Raw genomic sequence first — 24,847 nt, 5'->3', positions numbered from 1 at the left:
GGGAACAGCAGTGCTGGCTGGGATGCCCTACCTTCTGCATTATTACTCTTCTTTCACTGTTATTATCACTGTTCCTCTGGTGCTCCTGTTTTCTGGCTGTGTAGACTGCATAGATAGGTGTGTCTGGCTGAAAAACCAGGAAATCCTGAGACAAGGCCAAGTCTGGTTCTGTGTATAGTGAAGAAACAAACTGTAAATCAGTCAAAGATGAAGAAAAAAAAGATGCTTGATTCTTGTTGATGTGAGTTTTTGTTACCTAGGGCTGCTGATGACTACGTGATTTTATGGTGGCCCACTGCTCACCAAGGGTGATGGTTAAATGCAGAGGACGCATTTCATGTGTCACCGTTTGCTGTGCTGCAGTGTTTCACAATGACAGTCACTTTACTTTCACCTGTCATCTCAATTCCCAATTACGATGAAATTTGCGTGGTTACATAATACGTGGCAAAACACGATTAAAAACATGGATGTGCAGCTTCTGTTCTGTAGACATGAAGACAATGTTTGGTAGCCCTGCTACCAGAGGGGTGAACTTTCACTGGTCTTATGATTCGATTTGATGATGATTATCAATGCCTCAATTGCATCTCTTGTAGTGGGGGCAAAATCACACTATTTCCATTTTATCATGGTTTTTACATTGATTTGGAACTTTAGATTTTTTTTTTTATATATTTTGCAAGTTACTGAACAGTACAACCAATCCATTTTCCTTTGTAAAAATATAGTCCTAAAGAACAAAGCAAATGTTCTTTTATGCCAAAGAACATTTCGGAACATTTTGTGCTGTTTCGCTAAGAAGGTGACTTCAGATCAAAATTCCACCAAGAACAAGCCCATTTTTTTCACTTTGATTGGTTGAGCTTTGTTTCTCTAAGGTGGGCATTAAGTGAATTAGCATGTAGCATGATTTGGCTGAAGTAAAAAAATTTGAAAGCATACAGAACCACAATAGATAGCTAGAATGTAGTCTATATTAACGATACTACGATCTTGCTGGAGATCGGCAGATCGTCAACACATAGATCATCTTTACAATCTTATATCATCATATCACCCACCACTATTCTCTCATTAAGGCCTTGTTCACACGGACATGTTGTCAGGTTAGCGCCGACTGGATGCCGACCGGTTTTCTGATCATTGGCGTCAATTAAAGTCTGCATGCAAAGTTTAACAGTGACGAGCGTTAAACAGTGTAATTGCTACTACATTGCATTGTGGGATATTTAAAGTAACGTATTGTCTATTGCTGGCATACTCTCAGAAATTGTACTTCCTCAGAATTGTATCTTTTGACATAGTAAAAAATATTTTTGATATATAAAGATTTATTCTTACAGAACTTAGACACATGGTTAGTATCTACATTAAACACTGTAGAAGACAAGAAAATGATGAGAAAATTGTGGACAGTTAGTGGGTGGTGCTAGAAAATGTAGGATATGCCAGACCTATGGTATCGTAAAGGAAAAATGTAGTTATTAGATTTGAAACTGTGTACTGTGAAATGCTTGTGTTAAACTCATGTGCTACAGCAGGAAAGTTTTTTGCTGTTGCTTTTGCTGTTGCATTTGCTGTTGCTTTTATGCTTCTACTAATAAACCATAAAGACGCATTTGAGTCCTTTGTCTTTATTAATTTTCACCTTTCTCCATTTGTTTCATTGTTTTTTTCATTCTTCTGGTTGAATGTTGACATATACGTACAGTACTAGGGCAGCCTGTTGTAGGGTTTAACCCACACATTAAGGCCATTGATTGATTCCCCCATTGATTATAATTTTGGCTTGTTTTTTTTGTTTACATTGAGTGTGAAGAAATGTAAGTGAAAAAGCCTGTAATGCCCTGCGGCCCTCTAGCTGTAATGGATTTCCAGTATGACCCGTGCAAATAATGTCACAGCCATGTTCCAGTCTGTTTTTTCCAGCATCCAGCTGGAGCCGATGGGTCAGGATGAGGGTATATTTAGAATGAGTGGCACAGTAGACTCATTGAGAACAGTAAAACTGTGAAAACACACTTTGCCCTCTGGCCTGTGAATGCATGTCAAATGAATGATGGTGCTGTAGTGATGTGCTGCGGTAAAATGAGACTCTAAATCAGCACCCGAGAAACACGAGGGTCTTTCACCAACAAGGCATCAGACATAAATCCCTAACTGCTGTCACAGTTAGGGAGAATTATAGGTGGAGAGAGGACAACCTAAAAAACTCCCCAACCCAGGACCTGCAGGATAGGTAATCGGAATTGTGACCGAGTCTGTTGTGCACAGCAAACACAGCACACATTGCACACAATGAAATTTGTTCTCTGAATTTAACCCATCACCCTTAGTGAGCAGTGGGCAGCTATGATGGTGCTCTGCTCAGTGGCACCTCGTGGCTACTTGGCGGCTTTGGATTTGAACCGGCAACCTTCTGATTACGGGTCCATTTCCTTAACCACTATGCCACCACTGCACCTTTATATGAATATAAAGCACATGTGTCTGTGCAGATGATGTGTGTGTGTGTGTGTTTTGCATTCTCCCAAAGCTGTATGCTTTGTTAACGGTAGTGCTGACCCCATGTACTCTTACCAGAGGTCCACATCAAACCTGACTGAGGAATGAGAAGAAAAAGCAGTGCCATTCCCAAAGTCTGCCAGGAACCGGAATATTTCCACTCCCTCCTCCACGCACACAGCATCAAGTGGGCCAGTCGCAAAAAGGAACCCAATTCGCTTTCAGAAAATGTGCATAGCGGGAGACAGAGGCTAACTATAGATGCGGAACAGAAACCCAGACATGTTGGGACAAATATGTGTGTCAAGGAGGGCTGGGAGACAAGCAGCAGCGCTCACACACCCGTGATTACATTCAATGTACATTACATGATCAGGAAAGTTCTACATATTTGAAGCAACTGTTCATGTAAGCTAAAAGGTGAAGTGATTAGGGTTAAGTCATCAGAGGTCAAAGGTCAGAGGCCTGTGACCTCATGGCAGCCTCATTTCTTTGAACGTGATATCAATTAAATTATTGTAGTTATATAACAGTTGAACTGCAGAGCTGAGACATATTTTAACAATTACAGAACTTGTGACAGGCAACCAAGCCACAATACTGCAACCAGGGGCAGCTCAGTTACTGATAATAGAAATAAACATTGCTGACTAGTCCTCAGAGAGTACCAGAGTTCTGGTTCTAACCAGAGGAACTAGGTTTATTCTCTTTTCTCCCTCTCTGCTAGGAGAAACAGGGGTTTCTTCATGCAGAAATCTCTGACTGCTGCCATCCTGATAGAGGCTGACAGGTGTTATGGCGCTGTGTCATCTTCAGTGGTGCTAATCTAGCCTCTCCTCTAATCTCTTTTATGTCTGTCTCTTCCCACCCCATCACATTTGGCCCCACACAGTCGTCTCTCAGGCCTCTCCAATTTTATCACCGTGGAAACTGCAGAAATGTTGTTTGGCTCAGGACTGCTGGGTGTGGCATATTTTCATAAACACACCCGACTGGCTCCTGCCCTCTGGGCCCTATTTTCAGAAGTGCTATAACAGATGTAGATGAATGTGTGATGCCCAGGGACCATGGGGCGATCACAGCAGGTGCTCCTGCAGCTGATTATGGAGTCCTGATCCATCCCATCTGAAATCAGTTAGACTTGATGGACCAGGACTCCTTAAGAACCATGAGACATTACCCAGTAGAGGCTGCGACATCGATGTAGACTTTGTGGATGCATTGCTCCTGTAAATTTACACGTCAGTTTTGCTTCTCCCCCTTTTTCCTGCCATTGGCCCATGTTCCATTTTTGTTGGGGTTAATGTCCTGCTTCTGCACCTTCCTCCCTCCTGAACCCCGAGTTCTGACAGTATCTTCTCAGAATTTACAGAAACCATTTGCTATTTATGTGGCTCTTAAAGAAGAAAAACTAAGAAACCTTTTTTTTGTCACGTAGTTTAATCATGGAGATAACTGGCAAACAATTTTTCAAAAATATGAAAAACAATCCAGACAATATGGCAGCACAGAAAGCAAGATCCTCATCTTTTCTCTTTTATCGCTCGTTTCTGTCCTTGTAAATAAAACTTGATCATTAGTGGACACCACAGATGTGATCTCTGCAGGTTCACACATTCATTTTGTGTTGTTATTGAATTAATTAAATGTAATTACTGAATAGACCTGCATACATCAAGGTCACATCTCAAACTGTTTTATGTTAAATTACAAGTGTGCAAATCCTTTCATTAGAATTCAGGTGAGGATGAAGGAAAGTGAGCTGTGCAAGAATGTACTGGCCACAATTGATCTAAGTAAAGATCCCGAGGCACTCTGTTACAGCTTCTCAACCAAAATCCAGCTAGATGCGTGTTGTCACCCATTCTTGCACTTTCATTATGTACAACTGTGCCATCACACTGAATGTTCCAGTTTTACAATGTTCCAACCACCCTATTCCTTGCATCTTTACACCAGAAGTTCATCAGCTTGTCCATCAACTGATGCCCATCAGTTGTGTTGTGTGACATTGTAATACATTTTTTGGTATCACATTATCTGGCAGTTGATTGTTGTTACATCTGCAGTATGCTCAGTAATCTAACATCTCTGAGTAATGATCGCTCTTGTTTCAATCACTGCCAGTTCAAACACAGCTCACGCAACCCCAATGCATAATTACCAACCTCTCAGGCCAATAACAGTTTCAGTTTAACAATTTCTTCACTGAACGTCTTCAGCACCTTTCCAGGAGTTCTGGTCTTTTTTTTTTATACTTGCCGATGACATTATTGTCTGATTGTCTGGTTTATAGGGCAAGCATCTGCAGTACCAATGATATATATATATACCAGTCATATACACATACACATTGAAGCCATATTACTGTCATTGAAACAGAGAGGTTTTTTTTTTTCATGAAGAAATTGTAAGGCAAATGAAAAAAAATTGTAGATATTTTTCCCCCTAGGAATCTGGTGAAATCTGGTGAATCTGGTGTTGTGAATTAACATATTAAACATGTTTAAAAAAAAATACTAATAATTTTGGACTAATCTTTTAATTCAGGAAATGCATTGTATGGGACACCTATTTATTCATTTCCCAAATCTTTCTTCCAAATGCTACACCTCATCTCCTAGCCGTTTGCCTTAGTTTTAGATTTCAGCTAAATATTACAGAAACAAATCACTGGTGAGCGAATCTGATCGGAGGGTGCTCTAGAAAGTTTTTTTGGATAGTGCTGCAGGTCCATCTGTGGATTAAGTCTCTACATTCTTATGGGGGTCATGAGCACTGAGAGCATCCTGGGTCCAGTGCCAGTGCCGAAGGAAGCTTTCACTGAGATGCCACTGCCAGCTGGCGCAACTAACACACACACACACACACACACACACACACACACACACACACACACACACACACACACAGACTCCATAAGATGTAAATCTTTCATCACCTCCTCTCTCTTTTTATGGTGACTGGACTATGACAGGGGTATTTGATCAAATCTGACCGTGTTGATGAACCCAGGAGAAAAATGCATTTGTTGCAGAACAGAGATGCCAGGAAGGTGAAGAACTGGGTTATAAATGAGATATAGTGCCTTAACAGAAGGTGCCATGGTGATGTTTTTTAACAGCCTACTTTGCTCACTGGTAAAAAGAATAGAGATTGTCTCAGAAGGGCCACACAACCTTCAAAGTTAAAACTGTATAAAACAATAGGGTCCTAACTAAGGAATTCAAGGTAAAGTTGAGGTAAACTGTTTCCTGTCCCTAATGTACTGTAAAAATACTGTTTACATTTATATTAATTTCGGAGATTGTTTTGTTAGTTGCTCCCATATTATACTCGATGATGATGAGACAACTGAGAACAACAGCCTGATGTTTCTGGAAAACAAACGAGCACTTTCACAGATGGCAGATGCTGAACTTGTTTTACTGGCTTCAGGCCACCTCGTATTCATTCAGGCATCAAAGGTTCTTAAAATAAGACACAATCTCCTTGTCTATATAATGATAAATGACATGATGTGCACATGTACAGATGATGGATAAAAACAAAGCAGAAAAAAAAAATTGTCATGTGACCAGTCCATTTCAAATGATTCTTGGCCCCACAGGAAATGACGGCACATTTACGGCATTTATCAGACGCCCTTATCCAGAGCGACTTACAATCAGTATTTACAGGGACAGTCCCCCTGGAGCAACTTAGGGTTAAGTGTCTTGCTCAGGGACACAATGGTAGTAAGCGGGATTTGAACCTGGGTCTTCTGGATCATAGGCGAGTGTGTTACCCACTAGGCTACTACCACCCCATATTCAACCATATTCAAATATGGCTTTCTTTTTGAATGATAGAGCTTTAGATGCCATCTACAGATGGCACAGTGAATTGTGTTTACAGACAGGGGTTTCTGGAAGTATTCCTGGGCACAATTTGTAATGTCATTGACACAATACATTGTCATCTCAGTGCCTTGTCCCTTGTGCACAGACATATTTCCAGTTTCTCTGAATCTTTTGATGATGTTATGCACTGTAAATGATGAGATTTGACATTCAGGAACATTGTTTTCTACAAACGTTTTACACTTTCTGTCACAGATTGGAGAGCCTCTGTCCAACTCTGTCTCTTTAAGATATCAATTTTATAGATAATCATGTTACAGACCTGATCCCAAATAACTTTTCTCAGCTAAATCTTTTTCAACTTTTTTCTTCTTTAGCCATTGGTTTTTGGGACCTGTATCAGTTTGAAATGAGCTCATATAGTGGATGAAGGTGTACAATTTCCCAGTGTGAACATTCGTTATGTTTACCCGGGCTTGGAGCGATATCGAGAAATGCATGTGACCTACATCGCTAGTGGTTGGGTTAAAATTATGTAAAAATGTGCACTCCATATAATATACTCTGGTTATCGTCATCAATACAGTCACAGTCACTTTTCCACCTGTATCGCATACTCCTTTCACAGTTTTCAGGTGGAGTCATGTAATCCAGCGATCCTGTAGCTCTTCCATATGTAACTAAAAAATGAGGAAAAAAGGGCCATTTGCGTCGTGGCAGTGAAACTGAATGTGGAATTTGTCGGTATGTTGGGACTTATATCCAACAGGAGGCTTCTGACCAATTCAATTCCATTCAATTCACTTTATTTGTCCCTGAGGCACAATTAAGCAGGTTCAGTGAAGCGATGCACACATAAAGACACAATAGATGACACACAATACAAGCCCTGACCGAATGGCCAACCAGTCGACCAGTCGACAGTTATAGTTACACAACTATAAAAGGACTGTGGCAGTGTTAACATTAAGTGTGAGAGGCAGTATGATGTCAGTGTGGATTGCAGCATTGCGCCATTAAAGGTGTTTAATCATATAAACACACTAGAGTACACCAGTAAACACAATGTGAAGAGATTTTAAATTGGTGATTATTAAACTGTTTATCTTAAAAATAAAGTTGGGATTTGGGGGTTGAACTCATCTTGGGTTTATAATAGAAAAGTGTATTTGGTATATGCTGGCATTTTTTACTTGCAAGGCATACTAATGGCCCATTTTTTTTGTTGCTGAGATGAAAGCTTTTCTAAATTGCCCTGTTTGTCTCCTTGAGGTCTCTGAGTTTTGCAAATGGAACAAGCATAGGTTGTTTCTTTAAAGGATGAAACACTTTGCCCTATTACTTTTCAACTCAGGCAGTGTGACAGAATGGGGTTGTTTTCTAGGTGAAGCAGAGAAGTTTATTTTTGGGGGGGAACTTTTTGTATTATTTCCCAAATTAATGACAAATGATTTGTGGTTTATAGTTTGTAGTACACTGCAGCTTGTCTTCTTGGTATTGAAGGTTGTGTCATTATGAGTCCTATTTTTAAGCAGAGAGAGATGAAAGCTCATGAATTTTTAACAGTTTGCTTGCTGTACACATCTGTGATTGTTACTGCACACATACATCAGTGTGATGAAGAAGAAGAAATCCTAATATCTAAAAGCTATGAAATGAAAAGCAGATCCAACCTGATATAAAGCTTTATAACACAGTCAGTAATGCATGAATCAACATTCATGCATCACCTTGATGAGAGACTGGATTTCTGATTCTACTGAGCCCTAAAATTTTACTGAGCCACTAAATAAAACATCTTTGGGTGTAATGCCTATGTAATATATGACATTTTGCCCTTTTGAAGTGAATTATGACAACAAACAATATTCACAGTTCATGCACAATTGAGAATCTCAGATTTCTTTGGTGAAACGTTCCTTTCCCTGGCATAATACAACAGAGAAAATCTTTTGATTTTGGTTTAACATGAGCACAATTAATGCTGATGCATTTGGTTTACTTCCTGTAACTTGGATTTTACACTATTTTTTGAAAACCCGATACATATATACATTTATACTACGTAAAGAAATGAATAAATAGATAAAACGCTAACAAACAAACAAATAAATAATGTTTTTAAGCCAAACTTCATGCCAGAGAAGAGAAAATGCGTGTTTAGTGATTACAGCTGTAATTGGGCCTGAAAAGTTAAGCCCAGGCCCAAGAAGTAGCAAGCATTGCATATTCACTGTGATACTTTTTAAATTGATAGTAGCCCTAATTATCTGAATATGTTCTTTGTTTTGACAATCTGATAAATGTAAAACATGTAAATATTGCAAAATAATGCACCAGTGACATACAATATAGTATTTGTTGGTCAAAAGTACGACACATTGACAATGCACTAAGAGACACTGGCATATGTGAAGAAAATGAACGTTGTATTATGAAACCCATATATTATTGTTAGTGTGATTGTATAAAATCTGAAATGAAATGAATGAATATATGTTTTTCTGTATTGGTCTACAATAATGTTTGGGCCAGCTTTTGCCCTTCAATCACAACTTGTACTGCCAATTTTGGGGCAGTTTTTGCCCTTTGACTGTTTAGATCTAACACTGGTCTGCTCTCGAACTTAAATGCTTTATTTATGGTCCTGTTCTCTTAGATTAATGCCTCCCAGACTGCTGATCAATAGCTGCCACAAAGCCCATTACTGAAAGCAACGTGTTCTGTCAGGGTGATTTTAGAGCTGTTTGTCGGCTTTGTGTAACAGCCCGACCGGACATGCAATGACTGTGTTTCTTTATGTCCTGCCGTCAGTTCAAATGGTCACTTTGATCCCCAGCTCACTTTTCCACAGGGAAGAAGTTAAAACTCCTACAAGTGAGATCACAGTTTGAGCATAACTAGTTGTTGTGTCGGGGGTTAAAGAGTAAAGGCAGGAAATCCCGCTGCGTCTTTCTCCAGCTCTTCAGATGCCCTGTGCTGCCCCCGGGCAGATGGGACCCCACGTCCCCGATCGCGGAGCCAAACTGCTCATTATGTAACCATGTTGGATCCACGGCACGTGTGAGGCTCTCAAATGTCACTAGAGGGAGGATTTTTTTTGAAAGCGATCAGCACATTTGACTCAAGGCTTTCTTCAAGGTTTTGAAATGTTATCCTCTTCACTCTTACCATTAAGATGAAATCTGTGATACCTCTTTTGGGCATAAAACATTTACACCCCCAAGCAATAGTCCACTCAAGGTCATGTTATAGTGTGGAGTACAGGCACTAATGCCTGTTTTTCACCTTGCCTAGTGCTGTCTGACGGCGGTTTTGCACATTTCTTGAGGCTTGTGACTCATCTTCCTGTAACATATTTGTGTCTTCAAAATAATTCCCAGGCACATTGTCATTGTGTTGCTATTTTAAAGCAGTGAAATGACATTGTGTTTTTGTTGGTCAAAAGTTGCTATCTTTTGCTATTTAGTTTGTTTCATGTATACATATTTTATTTCTAAGCCAAACGGGTTTGGTGACATTTTTTCTTCTTACCTGGAACTCAGTCAGGTATATTTTAAATCTTAACTGGTGGTTAATTTTCCTGCTGTCAAAGTAACAAAAGAGATTTGAAGATCACATTTCATTATCAATATAGATTCCAAATACTTTAAAGGCTGTTGTGTGTGCGTATGTGTGCGTATGTGTGTATGTGTGCATGTGTGTGTGTGTGTGTGTATGTGTGTGTGTGAAGAAACGTCTGATCTACTTGTCTACTGATCTACTTGCAATGTCAATTAGGCAGCAACTGGTCATGTACATCAGTTACTGTTAATATAGAATAAAACTAAAGGATATATGATACTTCAGAATGAACTGTAGCATAATGTAATTTAATACACTGACAAGCAACAGTGTCATTAAAAAATCTTGTTACTGAGTACTCATGTCTCAAAGTCGCCTCAGGCTGATCTGTTCAAAATCTTACAGAAAAAATCTAACAAGCAGACTAGGGTTCAAGTCCATCTCTTGTTCCCCTTAACATCATATATGACCCATTTTCATATGGCTGACACTGGATCAAAGATACAAATAATGTATGAAAAGCTTATTTCAGACTTAGCTTCATAAAATTCATTTTAAACCATGACACAATAATTGTGAAATGGGTAATTACAATTATTTTAAATGTATTGCAATTGACAACTCACTATCCACATGTTGTACATTTACAGAAAAAAGTTCTGCAAAGTAGTGAAAATTGTGACATCATCATCACAGCAATCTCAGCAAATATCATGGTATAATTTTAGATGATGATGGAGCAAACCTAAGCATGAGAAAGATCAGTTCTGACTGTACTGACAGGACAGGCCACCTGTGAAGCTGAGAACACAGAGATGTCAACACCAGCTTGTCACCACTTTTCAGACTCTCCTTCACTATGGTGTCCACACTGTTCCCTCCTGACACAGAATCCCTTAGCAGAAGAAAATACAGTTGGATTTAGCATTTCTATGCTTTCATTAATTTTGGTAAGTGTAACAAATATTGATAGAATATAAAAAATAACTGTTGTTCCCATAGACTTATAGGTAGTACTTTAGTAACCAAGTGACTTATATCTTCCATCCCTTGTTTTAAGGTCTAATATTTGTCTAATTTGTCTAATATTTGTCTAGACTGAGCAATCACAACAAGTGTGTACAAGTCCAATATAACATTATATGTGAATGCAGTGGGTATTCTAATGGGGATCTTCACATAAATGTAACATAAATCACATTTTATGGGGCCTGACATGATATAGTCACCAAAATATTCAAAAGGGTCACAGAAGGAAATGGGTGGTGTGAAAGTTCCCCATATGGTTAGAATGGCAGCTGCATTCTAGGCTGACCTCACATTGGAGCGACAGCAGACAGCTGGGTTGACAGACAGGTGTGGAGGGGTCTACAGATGTCTGGACGCTTTGAGCTCACAGCCCATACATCAGGATATGCAAACGCATCAGACATATGAGAACACCACAGTGATACAGTAAACCAAGTTTTAACACTTTTAATCTAACTGATATGTTGTCAGACTTATCCACCTGTAAATGTCTCGAGTGGATCTCTGTACCTTCTGTTTTCAATGGAAAATCACTAATCTTATCTTTCTGACATTCTTCTTTTTGAATTACATAGCAATGTTGCTAAAATAATCACTTAAAGGCTTCTAGATCCTGTTTGAGGGTTCAGTCTTTATTTCATTATGTTTTAATCTCATTAAAAACTTTTATCTACATTGAACCTTGGTTCTCAAACTGTTGTGTGTGTGGTGTGTTTCACATTGTGTTTCACATCTATTTTGTTTCTTCATCAACAAAACAGATTTGGTCTTTTTTTTTGGCACATGCCAAAACAAATTAAACTGTTAATTTAAACCAATTAGGTTATTAGCATGTGCCCATGGTATTTGTCATAGTTGTTTAGTTGTTTTTGGCTTAATTTTAGTTTTAGTCTAGTATTTGCGTCAAGCTGTCATTTTAGTGTTCATTAGTCTTATTTTTATCAGATTGATCCATGAATATCTTAGTCTAGTCAACAGGAACCAGCGGAATCGTTTTTGTAGGTGAAAATTGTATTTTAATCTCAGTTCAGTAATGCAATTCTATTTAACCCAGTCAATGCAGTACAAGCACCTAGTAGAACAAATAAAAAAACTGAAGATGCTCTGATTTGTTTGAAGTTTTTCAACCACAAATTCATTGTAAAGAAAGTGTGTCCAAAGATTCCTTCTGCTCACCAGTCAGAAATATCCTGAAAATTAATTAATGCCGCGAATGCATATTGTGGAAGTAACGTCACCTGTTCGGCTGGATGGGAGATGCATTTTAGTATTCTTTTTTTCTTGAAAAAACATATTTAGTCTCGGTTATATTCGTCAACAATATCATATGATATATTTCACTCTAGTTATCATCCCATGACCAGCATTTACGTTTTGTCTCATCTTCATCATGTCAAAAAGGTTACTTGACGAAGATATTTTTTTTCGTTAAAAAAAAAACATTAGTCAAATACCATCTGTCTTGCCTGACCCCTAATTCAGTTTAAGCCTGTGTGCTGTGTCTTGCAGAACTAGAGGCAATGGAAGCACATGGCTGGTGTAGGTATTGCCAAATCAATTCTGTCATGTGGGGAGGTGAAGAAACAGAAACAGTGATACGATACAACCAACCCACACACCCTCATACAGTTGCGCATGGATTTGTTCATTAAAACACTGCTATCATGTGTCTATAGATCTGTATACCTTATATTCTAGAATCCATCAATTTAATTCTTTGCTGTTCCCCATGTCTGACTGTACATGATCTGTCTATTCCCCCTATACCCTGAATGCATGAATACAGAAATTGGCCATTTTAATGGCTTAAACTTTAAACAAGACATATATTTGAGTAAATGTCTTACTGTAGCAGCTTATATGCACTACAGACAGATCCTCTTTATTTTGTGAATGGAACAAAAGCATGGAATGAGAGACTAGAATAGCTTTTAGAAGCACAGACAGTGTGAAAATTATCATCTGGTCATCAGCAATGTGCCGCTACAGATTCACAAAAAGCTACTAAACAGGACCAATTGCTCCACCGCGCAAAGCGCAAATGCTGGACTAAAGACTAATACCAACATTGCATTTTGCCGTCTTTGCATTATGTAACATCACGTAATGTTACTGAGCCCACGACAACCACCGCAGACCTTCCAACACTCAGCTGATCAGTCAGCTCCTGTTACCATCACTTTTAGGAAAGCATCTGACTTAGAAAAAATGGCAGATATGTCATGTCCTTCAATGCTGACGTGGTTAGATAACAGCGCTGACAGCCGTTTGAGCCATTTTTGTGTCGTGTGAAGACATCCCAGAGTCAGTGAAACCAAGGACTGTTGCATAATGATGGAAGTGGTATTATACACTTATTTTGCCGATGTGATTAAAATGATTATCTCTAAAAGATATCACTAACAGAGCAGTGGTGGCCTAGCGGTTAAGGAAGCGGCCCTGTAATCAGAATCAGAGGTTCCACTGAGCAAAGCACCGTCCCCACACACTGCTCTCTGGGCACCTGTCATGGCTGCCCACTGCTCACTAAAGGTGATGGGTTAAATGCAGAGGACACATTTAGTTGTGTTCACCGTGTATCACAATGACAATAACTTCACTCTCACATTCACTTAACATAGAAAAGCACAGTGGGACACGCTAACCTTCCCTGTAGTTTCACTCAGCATGAGTGGGGCTAGCAAAGCAGCTCGAAAGGTCAGATAGGCAGCACAGCTAAGCAGATTGGCACATTAGAGCAATAATAGGAGCATGGGCCTTGAAGGCCTGACCTGTGATGAGCTGACCTTCTTTCCATCCTAGACCTAGACATACATACACACACGCACATGCATACACATATTTTCTGACAATACATGATTTTCCAACATCAACGGTTATGTTTAAATTAAATTAAGAGCGTTAGGTAATTGTTAATTTCTGTAAACCCCTTTCACCCTCTCTTCTGCAGGCTCGTGCCAAACAGCAGATGTTCTCCCTCACATTTTTTTTTTCATGGCATAATCAGGTCATTATGGTGTTGGAAATATCCAAAATCCTATTTATTACCATCAGTTTGTGATTGCTGTAAATATAATCCGCAGCACTGCGCCAGAGCTGTTGACACTAACCCTCATGCTCGCACCGCTTCAGGCCTTTGGCCTGAATACAGAAGCTGCTCTCACACATTTCAGGTCACATGTAAGGACCTGGGTATAAAGATAGAAAAATGCTTTTTTTAAATTAAAGATTTTACATATAGTTTAACAAATGTTAATTGAACCTCACAACATTAATCACTGTACAAAAACTGAAGGTTTTTGGTTTTTACACACACACACACACACACACACACATACATATAATTATTATTATTTATTCATTTTTTACAGATGTGTTCAGACCAATACATGTATTACTCTGGCAATTAAAATAATCTCTGAAGGCTGGATTCCAGTGCAGCTGCAGGCTGCTATGCTGTAGATGCAAGTGTGCAGAATAGAAAGGGTAAAGAATAGAGAGAAAAGCAGAGTTAAAAAAAAAGAAAGAAAGCCCTGCCCAGGCTGTTTTAGCTTAGCGGTTAGCACACCTGCACTCCACAGATCCCATGTGCACCATTAGACAATACACTGAAATTAAATTTAATGTGCCTTAGCAACAAGTGGTAGATCTCAACAGGCTTACACCTGTTCTCAGCTCTTCTTATGATACACATACATTCAAATACATGCAAACTGGGTGGTAGTCGCTTAAAACACTTGCATGTAAATCAACAGACAACAAGTCTCAGGTTCACACCCCATCTACTACCATTGTGTCCCAGAGCAAGACACTTAACCCCAAATTGCTCCAGGGGGACTGTCCCTGTAACTACTGATTGTAAGTCGCTCTGGATAAGGGTGCCTGATAAACGCTGTAAATGTAGTCGCTTAGTCGGTAGGTGGGCTTAGGTTCACACCCCACCTACTATCATTGTGTCCCTGAGCAAGACACTTAACCCTGAGTGTCTCCAGGTGGATTGTCACTGAACTACTGATTTTAAGTTGCGCTAGATAAGGGCGTCTGATAAATGTGAAACAAGTTGACCTTTCTGCTGAATTGACAGAACTGAGAAATAATCAGGTTCCTTCTGGTTCCTTCTGGGAGCCCGGGCCACATATTGTAATTGTCCTGTTCTTGGGCCTGAAATTACATACCATCTAGTTATTTGGGAACCAGATATTTATGTTGGTGTACCTTTTATTCTGTGCACATGCACAACCAATTCATTTTAATTAAGCTGCAGAATGAACTTCATGCCCTATGGCTTCTTTAGACATTTTTTCCCTTTTACTGTTCCCTTGACAGCAATCTTCCCTACACATGCACACTTGTGCAACCTTCTTTGGTGAGTATGTGTATAAGGCATTGCTTGAGGCCCAAATGACACACTATGATGAATTATTATGGGCTCAAGGTAAGGTCACCCTTTGAGGAGATTATCAGCACCTTCGTGCTGGCTAATTAACAGTGTTCTCATTTCTTGAGCGTAATTGGATTTTAGTTCACCACACAAGGTGCTCTGTTTTCATCCAGTGTCATATACCTGTATTCTTCTATGGAGTTCATGAAGTGAAATCCTGCATTGTCAGCCGAATTTTGTCATTTAATACAGCTGATCTCAGTTCAGCTAGACCTGGCAGTTAAGGTCCAGAATACAATGCTCTGCTCTACCAGTACAGAGGTTCTACCGCCAGCAGGTCAGGCATTTATAACCATTGTGTAAGCACAAAACAGGACCTAAAAGATACACAAGCCTGTTCCTATGCATACATTGCAATCTATTGATGGAAGAATGTGGGCATATTTACGCAAACGCCGACCCATGCAATATAATTACATATATATTAATTCATGGGGCAGTGGTGGCCTAGCGGTTAAGGAAGCGGCCCCCGTAATCAGAAAGTTGCCGGTTCGAATCCCGATCTGCCAAGGTGCCACTGAGGTGCCACTGAGCAAATCAACGTCCCCACACACTGCTCCCCGGGCGCCTGTCATGGCTGCCCACTGCTCAATCAGGGTGATGGGTTAAATGCAGAGGACAAATTTCACTGTGTGCACCGTGTGCTGTGCTGCTGTGTATCACATCTGACAATCACTTCACTTTACTTTACTTATGTGCTAGTGAGTAATACACTGAGATGTGCCAGCACACTTTTTTACAAATCTGACAAAAAAAATCTTTTGAACGCACGTACATTTTCCGTATGTAATTGCTGTAACTGTCTTCTCCATTACATTGATCAGTTTTGTGCGACACATGCAATAAAGAAATAACACACTGCTTTAGGGAAATTAAAGCTGCCATTGTTGACATTAATTTCTCATTGTCTTCCTTTTGTGGTATCCAGTGAGGGTGGGGTCATTGGAACTCTGAACTTGGGTGGTGGTATCTTAGTGGCTGATTCACTCCAATGAATTCTAATGGATTGTTTCATGCAGCTCTCCCCATTTACCCAGGCTTGGAATGGTCACCAAAAACTACACTGTCACCTGCATCCCCAGTGACTGTCTTATAAGCAATAGTTATTTTTATCTACAAATAACTGTAGAACAAACATTGACTTTTCAAGAGACACCCACAGCTTGTTTGGACTTTTTGTAATCTTTACATTTAGGGACTACCTTTTCCATGATTTTCAAATATCAGATCATAACAGAGCCATTCTTGCATAATCTGAAAACTGCAAGTTCATTCCACATTGCAGAGAAAGAAAGAAATAACAAAAGAAATACAAATTTTCTTCCACTCAAAAAATGTGGCCTCACAAAACTAGAATAGAATGACTGTTTTATTTTTTTTGAGAGGGAGCCAAGCCTACAGATCCCAGAAGACGCAGCCAGAGTCCAGTTTGATCCACTTTCACTCAAGATAAGCAAGCCAACACTAATCCAAGACATTTGGATCAGATAACTGTTACTCTTGTGAGACATAAAAATACTGTAAGTTTTTGTCTGCATAATTACGGTATGAGAAACATGCTGCGACGCTAATGAACATCACTGTAAATCAGGGTGCTTGACATGTCAATGCAAGGTTTCTTGGGGACTATTGACATATAATTCTACTGCCAGCACACTCAAGGTCTCTTCAGCCAAATAGACAGAATGTTGTCATATTTTCAAGCTTGTGTATCAGAATTTATTCATTTATGTATATGTATTCAATATACAATATGTATTCAGGATTCAAGGATTCCATTTAGTGTTATATGTACCAAGGGCGGTGTCCAGAGCGCAATGGAATTCTTACCTTTTTGGCAGACAAAAGACAGGAAGATATAACATAGAACTATTATGACATTACATTACAATACATTGCAAATATAACATAGAACTACATTGACAGTCTACATGCACAAGCCAGTTCATTTTTAAGTGCAGTGATGGAGGTGGAATATGCATAAAATATATATGGTGGAGGTTTTAGAATGCGTAAGTGACAGTGAAGTCTATAACGCAATTCTTTTTATTTTTTGAGATACACTAATGTGTGTTGTAGGGTATTTACAGAAAAGCCCTGAAGCCCCTGAGGGAAGTCTTCTTCAAGGCTTTTTTTCCATATTGCTGTTTGAGGTTTTTCAAATGACTCGCTCCATGAGAGAAGGTGGTCAGACGTCGTACTAAAGATCTAAAGAGCTAAAGATCTACAGAGCATCCCTCCTAGCAACATGCACAACTGCCTCAGATGGAACGGAACCTGTTGCATGTCACTTTTTGTCAGTCCAGGGATTATTATGCGTGCGGTGACTGCAGAGAGTAAAATGATGTGTTATGGTGGGGTAGACACTTCTCCGACTTCTTCTGTCTGCCTCATGGACCCGGCCAGTGTGGAGCCAAATAGCACCAAAGTGGACTAAATGAAAGGAAGCGACAACCAGAGATGCTGCTGTTTTTATAGTATATAGTTTCAGGAAGCACGGCTGTCTGTTGGAGGTTGGTCTCCTGGGGCGAAGGAGGGTGAACTGGAGGGTGCTCAGGATTATTGCTTAATCATAATATATATACCACAGTTCTCTTAGAGAGATTGTATGTTAACGTCAAATACAAGATCTGTACAGTTGCACAGTTTAAATTGTCTAATCAGAAATGAAAGCGAAGTGATTGTCATTGTGATACACAGAACAGCACACAGTGCACACAATGAAATGTGTCCTCTGCTTTTAACCCATCACCCTTAGTGAGCAGTGGGCAGCCATGACAGGTGCCTGGGGAGCAGTGTGTGGGGACGGTGCTTTGCTCAGTGGCACCTCAGTGGCACCTTGGCGGATCTAGATTCGAATCGGCAACCTTCTGATTACGGGGCCACTTCCTTAACCACTAGGCCACCACTGCCCCACATACCACAAAATCTTGGTATGTGGAATACTCAGTGGTTTTACTGCTCGGAATGATTATTGGTTTATAATACAGACACAATATTTTCAATATTTCTTTATTTTCATGACCTTTTACATTGGTAGATATTCACTGAAGGCATCAAAACTATGAATGAACATGTGTGGAGTTATGTACTTAACAAAAAAAGGTGAAATAACTGAAAACATGTTTTATATTCTAGTTTCTTCAAAATAGCCGCCCTTTGCTCTGATTACTGCTTTGCACACTCTTGGCAGAAAGTATGACATTGAAATGTAAAATAAGAGGTTGGAATTTTGACAACATGTATTTTTGCTTACATCTCGCTCTTTTTTGTTGTCCGTATTGAGACCTTCAGTTACGCTGCTGGTTTCTTACAATTTCACTGCTAGCATTTACGCTGCCTGAGAATACCGTTGGACTTTTGCCACATTTCTCTCGTATGCACGGAGCATCGCCTCATTGGCCAGCAGGTATTTAAGTGACTGCTCCGTTCCACGGAACTAGTGATGAGAAGTTCTTTTTTAGAGTGCTGACACTTGTGGCATCTGTAGCCTCATATTTTAGCCTTACTTGTCAAATATGAATGCGTTGTGTGTTGATAAATCATATGAGGCTCTCTGAAAAGAGCCGAACTTCCCATCACTAGTTCCAAGGAACGGAGCTGTCACCTGCTGGCCAATGAGGCGAAGCCCAGCCCATACGAGAGAAATGTGCCCAATGTCTAACCGTATTCTCAGGAAGCGTAAACGTAAAACAGGGTGGAGCGACTGAAAAGCCAGCATAACTGAAAGTCTAACAAGCGAAAATGACAAAGAGCAAGATGTAAGCAAAAACGCAAGTTGTCAAAATCCCAACCAATCAAGTTGTGTGTGTGTGTGTGTGTGTGTGTGTGTGTATATATATACACACACACACACACACACACACACACACACACACACACACACACTGCAAATTAAAACTGTGTATGTGGCAGGTACGAATATGTTGAATTTTAAGATGTGAAAAGTCTACATCTAGCTCTTTCATCCGCTTTTCTACACATGCTCATCATCTCTGTAGGCCCATCACAGACAAGGCCATCTTTCCCAGGTTGGAGCTGATGATAGAATCATTCCCACTTCCTCTTTCCTGTCAGACTCTGGGGCAGACAGCTCATTTTTTGGCAGGGAGCAAGAGCAGCTATGGAGGCTTGGATCAGGGATGGGGATGGGGATGGGGTGGACTTTACACAGAAGGTCTCCAGCAGCTTGTCATTTTTACTGCCACTTATGCAGATGTAGTTAGCGCGGCCATTAATAACCACAGGCTAGAATTAGCCTTTGTAGTGGAAAAGGGGTCAGGACTTACAAGTGTTCCCCTTCCCAGACTCTGATTATAGGGTTTCACCATAGGAAGGTCAGAGTTGCAAGATAGTGGGACTAAGGGATGAATGGCTGGATGAAGCATTTAACATGAAGATCTAACATCTATTATCAAACTGACCAAGCTACTGACTGAGAAATGGAGGTCAGCATAGTTCCTCCTTCAACTTGCCTTTTGCTGAAAGGAATTAATTGGATTTATTGGCAGACAGGCCTGGAAGGTGTCATACAGTATTTACATTACAACAGACTGCCATACCAACTTCTTATTATTACAGGAGCAGTCCTCATGCAGCAACATAAAAATATTATAGTAAGGGGTTTGAACCTGTTGACTCTGAAGTCACTCGGTCTACAGTAAATGTTTTTTACCCACTACCAGACCAAACTGGATTGTTTTTGGCCACTTGTCATTTGCCCTAAATCCACAACCCTCACGAATGGGAGCTGGTCACATCTCTCTCTCTCTCTTCTGTGTAGTCATGTGGCCACATTGACTGAGGTGGGATTATATGTGTATGTATGAGGGAGTAGATGTGTCAGGTGAGGTGCAATTACTCTTTCCAGTAATTCAATAATGTCACGTCTGCAGAAACGGGACATACTGGATAAAGGGGTTTATTAATAAATACAACAAAGGAGAACCGGCACAAGGGCCAAAACCAAGGAAACAACCAAAATGATCTCTCAGGCATCTGGCAATTGCCAGGAACTGAAAACAAACATAAAGTAAGTAACAGAGTTCACTTCAATGTCACTGAACCTGATCGGCTGCATTCTGGTTTTATGGGAGTCCCAATCTATTAAGCCCAATGGGTGCCAGGTGAATTTGATTCGGACTCCCTATTCAGGTGCATGGGCCCTGTGACATCACAGAAGCGTTTAAATATTCATCTGTGAATCACTTCTCTGGGTCTAGCCTGGCATCTTGAAGACTGGTGGAAAGATTCTAAAATTTCAAAATTTTGGGAACGGCGATACTTGAAAACAGATCGCACTTGAGGAACACTGAGTCTACAGTGGCTTCACTTGATTCTGGATGCATTTCAGCTGTTGTAGAGACTTGGTGGTGGCAGTCAAAGCTTTTTTTAATTTCACTAAATTGGTCCCAAAGGAAGTTGTTCAATGCGATTGTGTGTGTGGGGGTACTTCTGGGAATTTGCAGCCTCACTTTGATGGAGGGCTGGTCTAAAGCTCTATTTTTAACCATTCTTCTTTTGTGACTGTTCCTGAGGTGAAATAAGGACATATTCATTACATTGTTCTGATCAGACACGGAACTCTAATGAAACTAATGAACAAAAAGACACTTGTGTGTCACATTTAGTTATTGTTTTGGTTGTTGGTTAAAAAGTAAATTAGTTTCATCCTATTCCTAGGCCCCATCCACACAATAACGTTTTTCTCTGAAATGGTAAAATTTCTATCCAATATCGCCTTGTGTCCACGTGGACATTGCATTTTAGGGTATCCCTAAAACGGGTTTCCACAGTGAATTTCTCTTTTCCGCGTCTCTGTGTGGACTGCAAAGTTTTTTTGTGAATATGCTGATGAATACACAGTGTCACGTAACTCAGGGGGACCACCTGGGAATGTGGAAACAGGTGATTCCCCCAACATGAAACCAGCACACAACCCATCGATTCAACTCATCAATTCAACCCATTTCAGCCTTATAGTAACCCAGCCTTACTTTAAAGTAAAACCGATATGCTTCACCCCTTACCCCTACTCTGGCTTTGTGCTACCCTAGCACACTGTGCATTGACACGATGTAAAACACCAGTAGGTGTTTCTGTTATGGCTGCCCCGCATTCGTAGATTAAAATGTGAAACTCACCTGCTCACTTGCACATCTCTGCGACTGGTTAAAAAAAGGTTTGGACACACCTTCTCATTCAATGTGTTTTCTTTATTTTCATGACCATTTACATTGGTAGACATGAACACATGTGGAGTTATGTACTTAACAATAAAAAGGTGAAATAACTGAAAACATTCTAGGTTTCTTCAAAATAGCCACCCTCTGCTTTGCACACTCTTGGCATTCTCTCCATGAGCTTCAAGAGGTCTTCATCTGAAATGGTTTTCCAACAGTCTTGAAGGAGTTCCCAGAGGTGTTTAGACCTTTTAACCTCTTCCCTCATTTTCCTCCATTCATTTGTGATTTACAGTGCATTCATGATATTTTACTTTCTCTTTTAGTCTTTCTTTCTGCTTTCTCTCTGTCTTTTTCTGTCTTCTATCTCGCTGTCTCTCTCTTTCTCAGCCATGTTTGTTTAAATGTTGTTGATTATGTTATTGTTACAGTTGTTTCTGATATTGATGTATTTCTTTGACTTAAAATTCTTAAAGATGCTTTTACCTTTTGGTTTCTGCATTTACTTTGGTGCTCTGGAGTGCCTTTTTGCTCTCTTGTCTTTTTTTGTTGTTTTTTACGTCATTGATGTTGATGTTCTAACCCACCATTCGTTCTGTTACTGGTGCCTGACCGCAGTCCCGGATGACGCAGCCCCAGGTACACAGGAGTACATTATGTTGCGGCAGGACTCCATCCACTCCGCGGACATGAGGAGTAAGGGCTCCCCGTTTCGCGCTAAGTGTCACGAAATCTTCTGCTGCCCATTGAAGCAAGTCGTCCTCAAAGAGAACGCAGAGCCCGAAGGTTTGTTTGTGAATGATCCATGTTTTCCTTTTCCTTGAATCTTATTTCCATCTCCGGAAAGTAGTCTCCTTGGTTGTTTCTTCTTTTTTGTTCTTTTTTCTGCCTTGTTTATTCATTAAACATCTGGTTGGTATGAGCTAGTTCACCTGTGTCCGAATGTGTGTGTGTGTGTGTGTGTGTGTTTGTAAGGCAGAGAAAAACGCCTGTTTGCCACCCATTTGAATGGCCACAGGTGATGCGCCCTGAAAGTCCAGTTTGTGTGTGTGTCTCTACTCCCTGTCGCATGTACTGCTTGGTGACAGCGGCACGTTCCACAATGTCACCTCAACAAGCATGCGTCCGTCACAAAGTATGCAGAAGCGCATGGCTCACCAGGTGAAGTGAATGGAAACCAGCCCATAAGCCCCGCCCCTTTCCACAACCCCGCAAGACTGTAGCTTAGCACCCCCAGGATGTGGATGATGATGGTGATGAAGATGCATCTTCCTCATCCTCCGTTCTCTTTTCTTTACCTGGCTTATGTGTATGGCTGGCTATGGTTCTTCCCTTCTTTCTTTCCTTTCTTCTGCTTGCAGTAGCATGTGAGGATGTCTGCTCTGTCTCGGGAGGGCGATGCGTGTACTGGGGTAACTGCATGCTGCTGTGTGCACTGTCACCGGGGTGGGCGGTGGCGCCGGGGGGGTGTCTTGCTTCCTCCGTCTGACTTTGTGCTTTGGAGCTCTGTAGAGTGCTAAGGTTGAAAACTGTGAAGGTGCTTTCCTTTTCCAGACCAGCAGATGGCTTAGGTAAGACTAGACTACTGACAAACTCCCAACCCCACAGCTGTCATGTGCACCAACACTTCTCAGAAGCATGCGAGTCACAAACACCCCCACACACACAATAAAATGCAACAGCGCATTGCACCGAGCTGACTGAAAACTCACTCAGTCTTTATTTATCGGGTGTACGTGTTCAGTAAAGGATTTCAGTCTGATCCCTGATCAGTTTCACTTCATTGCTGAGCCACTGAGACAGCGCAGCGAGACTGAAATGAACGTTGCTTTACATGAGAGAGGAGGAAAAGAGGGAAGGACGGAGAACGGAGGAATGGATAGAAGGGTCTGGAGTCCTACAGATCTATTATTCAGTTAAACTGCAGCTCTGCTTGGACGTGACTGAATTTACAAAGGAAGCAAGGTGGGTGAGGGACATACACAAAGTCTCAAACTTAGAGACTGATCTGATGTGCCTTCTAGGACTGACTAAAGCTAGGAATAGGTGCTGCTGATGAGGCTGCAGACTGTACTGGGATCAGTGTGGAGCTGCTTTGTCTCTTACAGTCACAGAGATTGGCAGAGTTGACTTAGAAGCTTCATGTCTATTTTAGAGATGAAGGCCATTACAATGTTTTTTGGATCAGAAACTCAGTAACTCATCCTTGGTTTGTCTCATCCTTGGTGTAACATGTAGACCTGTGACCTGTGCTACTGTCTCTTTAATCAGTTGTAGTGATTTGAAACACCCCCTTTGTGAGTTAATACACAAAGACACACACACACACAATAAATCATGCTGTGCATACATACTATATTAAGACAGACACACAGATAATAAAAACACATTACACACACTTTTTGCTCACATATTAAGTCAGTAAGCCAGTCACATGGTTGCTTTCTCAATCACCACTAACTCATTCACCAGTTAATCACTTGCTCACCTTCACACTACTACACTCGGACATTTCTTACTCACTCACACACTTACACTGTAGATTCACTCTCATCTGTTGTTTTATTTATTTATTCTAACAGGGACCAGTACACTAAATATTTTACTCAAATTTCATACCAGTTCTATTGAATTTATGTAATTTACTTATAATTCAGACCATACAGTAATGAAGGGGAGCTGTTTATGGTGCTGATTGTTTGAAATGCAACTTTTCATTCTTCATGTTATTCTCATTTATTTATTTTTTCAAAATATGCTTTGAACACACATCCTGTAAATGGAAAGATTTGGAAACATATTTATATGTATTCATAGCAAATATCTTTGCTCAATTTTTTTAATTGCTCAGCAACAGTTTATGTTTCTCCACCAGCCCATATTCCCAGTGGATCAGTACTCATCTCCATTTCTGTCCCGTCACCTGCTGACAGAAAACATGAGCTCCTCAGGGACACCAGATATGCAGTAATTATTCCACAGGTAGCCTCAATTTCTTGCTAATGATTTATTGTGTATTCACCCTGAGACATATTTTGGGTTTCTTGGTGACACCGTACCACAGATATGGAATCAGTCCCTTTGTGAATGGACTGTGTGGTTTTTAAAGCAAGTGTAATTAATGTGATGATTAGAACACATGGACATAAATAGGGCCCTATGATGCGGCAAACGCGGATGGAATCGCGGAATACAACAAATGACACAGAATCCGCTATAAAATGTGAAATTGTGTATAATTGGCCCACTACATGTGTTTCCGGTTGAGGCAGGACGCGATT

At 40.3% G+C, this 24,847-nt stretch overlaps 1 protein-coding gene across 2 annotated transcripts in view; it reads left to right on the top strand.

The window, feature by feature from the left end:
* The window catches only part of fgf13a (fibroblast growth factor 13a), a 106,729-nt gene that overhangs the window by 33,496 nt on the left and 48,386 nt on the right, over positions 1-24,847 (top strand). The window contains exon 3 of one of the 2 annotated variants that reach the window (XM_028959512.1): positions 22,185-22,352. The exons of the other annotated variant lie outside the window; for it this stretch is intronic. Within the exon in view, the coding sequence (XP_028815345.1) occupies positions 22,185-22,352 (168 nt within the window). The remainder of the gene's footprint in view (positions 1-22,184; positions 22,353-24,847) is intronic. 2 annotated transcript variants of the gene reach the window in all.

The sequence above is a fragment of the Denticeps clupeoides genome, chromosome 18 (assembly GCF_900700375.1).
Source record: "Denticeps clupeoides chromosome 18, fDenClu1.1, whole genome shotgun sequence".
Taxonomy (NCBI): Eukaryota; Metazoa; Chordata; class Actinopteri; order Clupeiformes; family Denticipitidae; genus Denticeps; species Denticeps clupeoides.
Note: the sequence above shows the minus strand (reverse complement) of the source record. Positions and strands in the feature narration are given on the sequence as shown.